Below are 10,324 nucleotides of genomic sequence, written 5' to 3' on the forward strand. Positions count from 1 at the left end.
GCTGCCATATTTGGTGGAAAAGGTTTGTCCGCGCCCTGAAGAAGGAGCGTATAGTTTGGAGCCCTTTACGGTTGAAAGAATGGGATGTGCTTACGAGAACCGCCGTAGCGGAGATTGTGGGCCTGTAGCCGTCAAATTCATGGAGCTTCATGCTTTGGGGAACCCCCAGCCTAGGATGGATGGGTTGACTGACGAGCTAGTGGACATAATGAGGAAGCAGTGGGCTATGGACTTGTACAAGGATTGAGTTGTGCCAGTTTATGTGGGAGAGGAGATGCAGTGAAAGCTAGAGTTTATGTAGTGTTGTTGTATTTTGGATGGTGTCTTTATTTTGTTAAGCTTTGTTTGTGTTAAATGGACGTGAACTGGTGGGTAAGAATGATGGATTATTTTGGGATTGTATGATATTAACGTATTTAAGTGGATTTCCTTCTTTGGTTTGCGAATTGGTTGGTGTGATATGTTTTTGTTGCAGGTTAAATGTTCTAATGTATGATGTGGTTGTTATACATGTGGATAAGAGGAGGTTTAAGTGTACACATATACAGTACAGCAGAACTAGAAATGGAAAAATGCGGATAAAAAGTTGACTTCTCTGTCGACGTGAGTTTGGTTATACATGTGGATAGAATAGAAATAGGTGTACATATGTACATCAAGGGTGTTCGTGTGAACAGATCTATATTCTGCTGTGTGCGACTGAATGTAGAAGTACACATGGATAACAGTGATATAACATTTACTATAGAGATAGTTGACCATGGCTACAGATATGAATCTTCTGTATTCTTTATAAAGTATATATTACAAAACATTGGCAGACAGGTGGGGTGACGTTGATATAAGATGTAAAGGTGTACTTATGTACATCGTAGTAGAACCAGAATGAAAATCCGAGAGAATTGTGGATGTGTAATTTGGAAGCAAGGACAATGGTGTATTTGATGTGGAGTTTGAGCAATGAAATAGATGTCTAAGTCAGTCAGGTTAATTAGTTGACTCTTTGAAATAGATTGCACTTGGGAGTAATGGAAAATGTTGTCCATGTGGACAATCTGTGGTTTGCCATGTGACTGTTAAATGTGTAGTACACTTGGATTTAGATTCCTCTAAAAGACAGTGGAGATCGAATTAAAAGTTGTAAATAATCCCTAATTCGCGACTCAATAAAAGTGGGTGGGCAGCCGCAGAAGCGTGAACATGTGCAAAAGTTATACATGTTAAGTTGCCATAAAAATAGCCAAAAAACAAGAAAGGGGTGATGACCGGTGAATTCGCTAGCCAGAAGACAAGAGCTGTGGATATAGGCTTAACCGCATTCAGATATATACTTTCATGTATTCTTTATAAAGTATATATTAAGAAACGTTGGCAGACAGGTGGGGTGACGTTGATATAAGATGTAACAGTGTACTTATGTACATCGTAGTAGAAGCAGAATGAAAATGGGAGAGAATTGTGCATGTGAAATTTGGAAGGAAGGACATGGGTGAATTTGATGTGGAGTTTGAGCAATGAAATAGATGTCCAAGTCAATCAGGTTAATTAGTTGACTCTTTGAAATATATTGCAGTTGGAGCAATGGAAAAGGTTGTCCATGTGGAAAATCTGTGGAATGCCATGTGACCGTTGAATGTGTAGTACACATGGATTAAAAATTCTTATAAAAGACAGTGGAGATCGAATTAGAAGTTGAAAATTATCCCTAATCCGCGATTCAATAAAAGTTGGTGGGCAGGCGCAGAACTGTAAACATGTGCAAAAGTTATTACATGTTAAGTTGCCCCAAAAAAAGTCAAAAAACAAAAGAGGGGTGATGACCGGTGAATTCGCTATCCAGCAGAGAAAACCCATGGATATAGGATTAACCGCATTCAGATTGGGACAACGCAGTTGGTCCTGTTGTGACCAGTTCCCCCGCATCGGCCATATTTGTTAGGGACAAGTTTTTTCTTCTTGGGTGCCTGCAATAAAAAGGGGTTAGAGGTGTTACTAAGGACAGAGAGGAAGTTAACATTGTCGAGTATAGGATTTTTACCGGGATTCACCGGTTGATGCGACACGCTTGTCCTTTGGCCGTCCAGAGGGTCGTCGAGTCTGAGGGGGGAACATGAGGATGGAAGTAATGGTTTCTGGAATGGGGAAGTCTCCTAGGGGGGCTTCAGGGTAAATGACACCAGCGTATATGTCAATCCATGTCTGAGTTTTGTAGAAATCACCAAAAAGCTGAACATATGGGAGACCTATGGAGTCAGCAGCTAAGAGAGCATGGCCGCAAGGGAGCATGAGCTTCTGGAAGATCTGGCAGGTACAGACTTTGTTCTCTAAGGAAACAGTGTTGGAATGGCCGAAAAGGCCCCTTATCTGATAGCTCCAAGTGGTGATATTTGCTATCTTACTGCTTTTGGTGAGCCTGATATGTGTCTGCATAACCTTCTCCACCTCTGGTGTTACAAAGCCCCGACACTTGGCTGATTTGGTCCTTCTAGCAGAGAACCAGCGAGTCAACATGCGTTGGATAAACATGAATAACTCAATGACTGGTGAAGACCTAGCTTTGGTAAGGGTATTGTTGAGCTACTCTGCGGTGTTGCTGGTCAATAGGTTGTACCGAGTCCCAAGGAAGTAAGTCCTAGACCACTTTGAAGTTCCAATCCCCTCATGGTATTTGGCGCATTCTCCATTTGCTTGCCTGATTTTGGCGAAACAGAGATCAACATCTTTGCGCCGGTAAGAGAATGCAGCCTCACACACCATTTTGGCTAGACCTTTGTTCTTGTAGCGTAAGACCATGTTTCGCATTAAGTGGACTATGCAGGCTCCATGATGTGCATGTGGGAAGACAACACGCTTGGCTTTGATTATAGAAGAGTGACGATCTGAGATAATGGAGAGGGAATTTGAGTCAACAATGATCCTTTCAAGTTTCTTGAGGAACCAGGTCCACGGTTCCTCAGTTTTGCCATCGACGACAGCAAAAGCCAAAGGGAACACTTGAAAGTTTGCGTCTTGGCCACTAGCAGTCATTAGAACCCCCTTGTATTTCCCCGATAGGTGCGTATCATCAATAATGAGGACCTTGCGTAGGCGGTAGAACCCCTGTATTGAAGAACCAAAAGCTAGGAAACCATATAGGAAACATGTGTTACCTTCTATGTCAAGCTCGGTTTCGATTGCAGTAACCGTGCCTGGGTTTGTAGCTTTGAGCCTCTCGAAATAGGAGGCGAGGTTGAGGAATGAATCCTCAGCGTTTCCAACAGTGTTGTCTACAGCTTGCTCTTTTGCCCTGTGACATTTCATGTGGGACGCGGAGAAGCGAAGGTCTTCCAATATCATCTGCTGAAGCTGTAGTGATTTAGGTCCGTTGGTGGGTTCGCTGTAGCGAGAGCGATATACATGGGCAAGGACTTTGGATGTGGCCTTCTTCATGTATAAGTTGTGTGTCTCGATGGTGCAGGTGTGATCAAGCTGGGCCTTCTTGATGGTGTAGTAACCACAGTTGGTTAGCTCCTTCGCCAGTATGCGTCAATCGCAGGTAGTATCATGGCAACTAAGCACAAAGGAATGCCTAGTGGTTCGGGTTTGCCTGAAGTAGAACTGCTCCTTGATTGTGTAAATAGCAAGCCCAATTTGACAATCCTGCTTAGTTGCATACAGTTTCCCCACAAAGGGTTCCTCGCTGCTATCCTCCCAATGCAAGTCGGACACATCCTCAGCTTCGTAGGAAAGATCGTCAAAGAGTGGTGGTACGTCAAATTCCTCATCACTGATCTCTGAGAGTGGCCTAGTCTCACGCAGTGGCGGAGTCGAAAGGGGGGACTTGGGGGGAGTTGTTGGAACGGGCTGGGGGTGTACGCGTGGACGGCGTGGAGTGTACATGTGGAGTGCTGGACTTATGTACACCGCTGGGGGTGTAAGTAGGTTGTCCATGTGGATTATGCTGGCGTTGTACTCCGGCTGAACATGTAGCGGGCTGTCCATGTGGATACTTCCGATGATGTGTGATAGTTGAGGGAACTGATTGAGGTGTGCGTGTGTCCATCGGATTAGGGTATACATGGGGTAAACTGTGATGATGTGAGGTAGGATCTTCAGGATCAGGCTTCCAGTTGGTTGGTTGCTCTCCGGGTGGTGTATCAGTGTGGTTAAACGCATCACTACTGTGGATAATGTATGGAGCCGTTTTAGGAACATCGATGCCAGCAATCACATGTTCCGCATCAGATCCGCCGAGATGTTTCGCAATCAAAGGGCCCAAAAGTCTTGGTCATAACCGCGTGGTTGAACTTCTTCAAAACCGGGAGGAAGGGGACTGTCTGGGCCGATAACCTCCTCCTCCTCAGCTTATGTCTGCCAACTATCGGGGATGTTGTCGGAGTCTGCTTTAAACGTCTCTTCTAGCATATCGTCGCTACAAAGAACAGTTTCATCAATAAGTGAGAAACGTCGGATCTTGGAAGGAGCTGAGTGAGGGCTGGTGGTTGTGTTAGATGGCTTAGAAGGGCTGCCTCCAAATAAATCATCATCAGGGAAAAGGGAAAATCCGGGGATTTTTTACGCGGCGGTAGAAGGCGGGAAAAGTCTGGATGCAGGGGGACGGAGACCAGAATAGCGGTTGAGGAGATGGGGGGTTTGGTGATAGGTTGTTTGGGAGTGGTGAATGGGAAAATATTTTCAGCTACTTGACTCGTATTGATTGGGTCCGACTGATGGTTGAACGTGACAAACAAGTTCATGCCCTTGTGTAACTCGAAATGACGGTAGAAGAAAGAAACAGACCCATCGTGTGTGATCATGACGGGTGGGGTTGAGATCCCCGTTTCCAGTTCTTTAGAGTTCGGAGGCCAGTAGCTCAAAGAGGCTGGTGGGCGTGCGTGGGTGTTAACAAAGAACTTGTTGAAGACATTGTTCTGCAGTTCTACCAACGTCATGGAGGGGCTAAGCGTCACGATCCTCGACATTTGGTGTTTGTCGATGGGGAAGTTCCAGCTATCGTCGTCAGAGGTCTTCCATTCTTCGGCAATGATCATACAGTGGTCGGCCATGGTGGTTGCCTGCAACAAATTAGCGAAATCTTTATTTAGGTTGCGTGTTAACGTGAAAGACATAGATAAAAGTAAGGTTAATTAGGTTACAAACCACAGGTTATTAACAAAAGTTTGAAGTGCTGATTTCGCAGTTGATTATCTTGTTAATTTCCAGGGTAATGAGGAATGAAGGAGTTAACTCACCATAGAGTACATGATAAGGGAAGATGGTGAAAATTTGGAAATGATCTAAGCCGTCGATAGTAAAAGGATGATCTAACGGTCGATGTGCAAAGAAGGGTAAGTGTCTTGTCTAGATCTATGATATTAAATCCCAGCCTTTGAAAATAAAGATTGATCAGGGGTAGGGATAAATCCCACCAGAAGAAACATGGGGAAGAAGCTTTGTACTTGATCTGTAATGAAATGGGGAAAATGTTAGTTAGGAAAGTAACTAGAGAAAAACCAAATTGTTAGGTAAAGTATGTGTGTAGAACAAAGTGTCCTACCATGTAAATAAAAATAGGGAAAGTGTCATAGAGTGTAAATCTTTCTTTTATCATTTTATTAACTTCTCTCTAACTGAAATAAAATGGTAAACAAACAAAACTATCAGAAATATAGCGGAAAAATGGTTCATTCCCCTATGAACTAGTTGTTCTCGGCTTTTTCACACACGAACTTTTAAGTCATGCCAAAAACCACATGAACAACGGAAAAATATTTTATTCCCCTATGAACTAGTTGTTTCTGGCTATTTCACACAAAAACTTTTAAGTCATGTCAAAAACCACATGAACAATTCTATTTTTTGAATTACATACACAAACTATCAATTTTAAACTAATTTTCCTAAAACCGTAAATGATGTTGTTTAAACGTTAACTTGGTTTATGACATGTAGATAGTCGGTTTCATTTAGGTTGATAAAAATAGAATACTATGTCGTTTTGTTCTTCTTCTTTTTGTCAACTACCCTTCTTCTTCAGAAATCGTTTTACTCTTCATCATCAATTGAGGATAAAAAAATTGATTCTACATTTTTGAGTTATATGACATAGTAGCTGATTGGGTAGATATTTTCGAGTTATATGACATAAAGCATATAAAGAGATCATATGACATTAATTTCTGGATTGAGGAGAATATATAAATCTATGCAGGACCAGAACCTGAGAGTAACATCCGCTTACGGAACCAATTAAGCGTCCTAGACTACGCCAATTTTATAGTTCCTTGTGACAATACATGGAGATTGGTAAGTTAGTATTTGTTGCTTTTCTTTCTTTAAATCGTCTCTCCATATCATAAACCAAGTTAACGTTTAAATAACACCGTTACGGTTTTAGAGGAATTACTTTAAAATCGATAGTTTGTGCATGTAATTAAAAAAATAGAGTTGTTCATGTGGTTTTTGGCATGACTTAAACGTTTGTGTGTGAAATAACCGGGAACAACTAGTTCATAGGGGAATAAGTCATTTTTCCATTGTTCATGTGGTTTTTGGCATGACTTAAAAGTTTATGTGTGAAAAAATCGGGAACAACTAATTCATAGGGGAATAAGCTTTTTTTCCAAAATATAGCACGTGAAACTTCTGCCCCATAAAATAATGGTAGATTGTTACTCTATAATACGCTCTGCGACAGTTAGGGGGACCAGCGATTACGTTTTTTAATTTTTGTTTTTAAATGTATATTATAAATGGACGAATATATCTTTGATAAAAAAAAGGACGAATATATCATAATTAATTAACCCTTTATTAAATCTAGCTTAAAGTCCAGTTCCCTCATCGTCTCCAAAGTCCAAACAGATTCTTCATTTCAGTGGCAACACACTACAAGAAAACACATGCTTAACGACGAAAATTAACGAGGAAAAACAATCCTCGTAAATTTGCGTCGAGTTTACGACGAATTTACGTGAAAAACTAAAGTCATCGTTATTTCCTCGTAACGTAACGACAAAACTGTTTCGTCGTAAAGTGGATGTAATTTTACGAGTATTTTACGAGGAAAAACTATTTCCTCGTACATACGACGTAAACTTTGCGTGGTATTTACGAGAGAATAGTTTACGTGCATTTAGCGACGTAAACTTTGCGTGGTATTTACGAAGGAATAGTTTACGTGTATTTAGCGACGTAAACTTTGCGTGGTATTTACGAAGGAATAGTTTACGTGTATTTAGCGACGTAAACTTTGCGTGGTATTTACGAAGGAATAGTTTACGTGTATTTAGCGACGTAAACTTTGCGTGGTATTTACGAAGGAATAGTTTACGTGTATTTAGCGACGTAAACTTTGCGTGGTATTTACGAGGGAATAGTTTACGTGTAATTAGCGAGGAAATTTTTGAATCCACCAACTTCATAGGTGTTACACGTTTTTTTTGCCCACCTAAATAATTTTCGTCGTAAATTCATAGCAAAATAACAACTACCAGATTCGAATTTTCCTATAAATATGGATGTTCGAACATCATTTTAAACACACCAACAACAAAAAACGTGAAAGAAAAAAAATGGCTGGCTCCGGGACTATTTACGAGTTGCAGAAGTGGATGTATATGCATAGAGATGCTAACGGGAGAGTGACGAAAGAATACCTTGCGGGTCTGGACACATTTATGCATCAAGCAGATTCAACACCGCTCGCCCAAGAAAGTGGTAAGATGTTCTGTCCTTGTCGGAAATGCAACAATTCGAAACTGGCAAACCGTGAAAATGTTTGGAAGCATTTAATAAATAGAGGTTTCACGGCAAATTACTATATCTGGTTTCAACATGGAGAAGGTTTTAATTATGATCAGAATGAAGCTAGTAGTAGTAATAGCAATTTTCAGGAAAAAGAACCGGTTGATCATCATTTGCATAATGAACATAGTTACCAGCAAGAGGAGATGGTAGATTATGATAGGGTTCATGATATGGTAGCTGATGCATTCGTAGCTCATGATGAAGATGAAGAACCTAATATAGATGCAAAAAAGTTTTACGAAATGTTAAACGCGGCGAATCAACCACTTTACAGTGGTTGTAGAGAAGGTCTCTCTAAATTGTCGTTAGCTGCTAGAATGATGAATATTAAAACTGATCACAATCTACATGAAAGTTGCATGAACGAATGGGCGGACTTGTTTAAAGAGTACTTGCCGGAAGACAATGTGTCTGCTGATTCTTATTATGAGATTCAGAAACTGGTTTATAGTCTTGGGTTGCCTTCGGAGATGATAGATGTTTGCATCGACAACTGCATGATCTATTGGGGAGATGATGAGAAGCTAGAAGAATGTCGATTCTGCAAGAAGCCACGATTCAAGCCGCAAGGACGAGGACGTAATAGGGTACCGTACCAAAGGATGTGGTACCTACCAATTACAGACAGATTGAAAAGATTGTATCAATCAGAGCACACTGCTGGAAAGATGAGATGGCATGCCGAGCATACTCAGACGGATGGTGAGATGACTCATCCATCAGATGCAAGAGCCTGGAAACATTTCAACAAAGTACATCCAGATTTCGCTAGCAATATCCGGAATGTGTATCTCGGATTATGCACAGATGGATTTAGTCCGTTCGGAATGTCAGGGAGACAATATTCATTGTGGCCAGTCTTTCTTACTCCATACAACCTGCCACCGGAGATGTGCATGCAACGGGAGTTACTATTCTTGACCATATTAATACCTGGTCCGAACCATCCAAAAAGGTCCCTGGATGTTTTCCTACAACCACTGATAAAAGAGTTGAAGGATTTGTGGTCAACAGGGGTGAGGACGTATGACTGTTCAACGAAGACGAATTTTACGATGCGAGCGATGCTTTTGTGGACCATAAGTGATTTCCCTGCCTATGGGATGTTGTCTGGATGGACTACACATGGGAGATTAGCTTGTCCATATTGTAATGGAACGACAGATGCGTTTCAACTGAAGAATGGTAGGAAGACAAGTTGGTTTGATTGTCACCGTCGATTTCTTCACATTGGCCATCCTTACCGAAGAAACAAGAATTTGTTTAGGCACAAAAGGGTTGTGAGAGACACTCCTCCTCCATATCTAACTGGAGAACAAATTGAAGCGCAAATCGACTACTACGGAGCTAACGAAACAGTTCGTTGGGGTGGTAATTGGCATGTCCCTCGTAATATGCCAGATTCTTACGGTGTTCATCACAACTGGCACAAGAAGAGTATATTTTGGGAGTTGCCATATTGGAAGGATCTTCTTCTGCGCCACAACCTCGATGTGATGCATATAGAGAAGAATTTCTTTGAGAACATCATGAATACAATATTGAATGTCCCAGGGAAGACAAAAGACAACATAAAATCGAGGTTGGACTTGCCGGATATTTGCTCAAGAAGCGAGTTACATATTAAAAGCAATGGACAAGTTCCCGTTCCGATATTCAGATTATCTTCAGAAAAAAAGTCGGTGTTGTTCAACTGGGTGGCATCAGAAGTGAAGTTCCCCGATGGGTATGTTTCGAATCTCTCTAGATGTGTTGAAAAGGGTCAAAAGTTCTCCGGGATGAAGAGTCATGATTGTCATGTATTTATGCAACGACTACTGCCCTTTGCATTTGCGGAGCTACTTCCAACAAACGTACATGAAGCACTTGCAGGTACGTAGTGTATTATATCACAATAATTTACAAAATAATATATGACTAACAATGTGTTTAATTTTTTTTCGAATATAAAAGGCATTGGAACATTTTTCAGGGATCTGAGCGCACACACTCTTAAAGAAGAAGTCGTGGAACAGCTTCAGGAGAACATTCCCATCTTATTGTGCAACTTGGAGAAGATATTTCCTCCCGGATTTTTTGACGTCATGGAGCATCTAGCTGTCCACCTCCCATATGAGGCATTGCTTCGTGCACCTGTACATTACGGATGGATGTATCAGTATGAGCGAGCCATGAAATATTTGAAGGGAAAAGCAAAGAACCTCGCCAAAGTTGAAGGTTCTATAATTGCTGGAAGTTTGACGGAAGAAGTTTCTCACTTCACATCGTACTACTTTGCGTCAAAAGTACGTACACGGAGAAGAGCTCCAAGAAGATATGATGATGGTGGTTTTGCGCCAACATATGCAGTTGCTGGTGTTCCAGACATCTTTTGCCCGATTGGGAGACTCGGTGGGAAGTGTAAAGAGGTTTGGTGGTCGAGTGAAGAAGACGCTCATAGTGCACACACCTATATTCTACTCAATTGCGAAGATCCATTGATGCGTTATTGTGAAAGGTAACATATATTGACACTTCGAAACACATATAAGTATAA

General features: G+C 41.3%; 2 protein-coding genes across 2 annotated transcripts in view; one reads left to right on the plus strand and one right to left on the minus strand.

Annotated features, from left to right (window-relative positions):
• Positions 1–2,577: 2,577 nt before the first annotated feature.
• On the minus strand, positions 2,578–3,429 carry LOC106302826 (protein FAR1-RELATED SEQUENCE 6-like). The gene has a single exon (XM_013739247.1). The coding sequence runs from the start codon at positions 3,427–3,429 to the stop codon at positions 2,578–2,580; it is 852 nt and encodes a 283-aa protein (XP_013594701.1).
• A 3,321-nt stretch (positions 3,430–6,750) lies between these two features.
• The window catches only part of LOC106301762 (protein NRT1/ PTR FAMILY 5.16-like), a 12,199-nt gene continuing 8,625 nt past the window's right edge, over positions 6,751–10,324 (plus strand). The window contains exon 1 of the mRNA XM_013738232.1: positions 6,751–6,861. The gene's annotated coding sequence lies outside the window, so the exon portion shown is untranslated. The remainder of the gene's footprint in view (positions 6,862–10,324) is intronic.

This window comes from Brassica oleracea, chromosome C7, assembly GCF_000695525.1.
Source record: "Brassica oleracea var. oleracea cultivar TO1000 chromosome C7, BOL, whole genome shotgun sequence".
NCBI lineage: Eukaryota > Viridiplantae > Streptophyta > Magnoliopsida > Brassicales > Brassicaceae > Brassica > Brassica oleracea.

Bases quoted from the DNA above. Each gene is read 5' to 3' on its own strand.
- LOC106302826 (XM_013739247.1), bottom strand. From the start codon at position 3,429: ATGAAGAAGGCCACATCCAAAGTCCTTGCCCATGTATATCGCTCTCGC.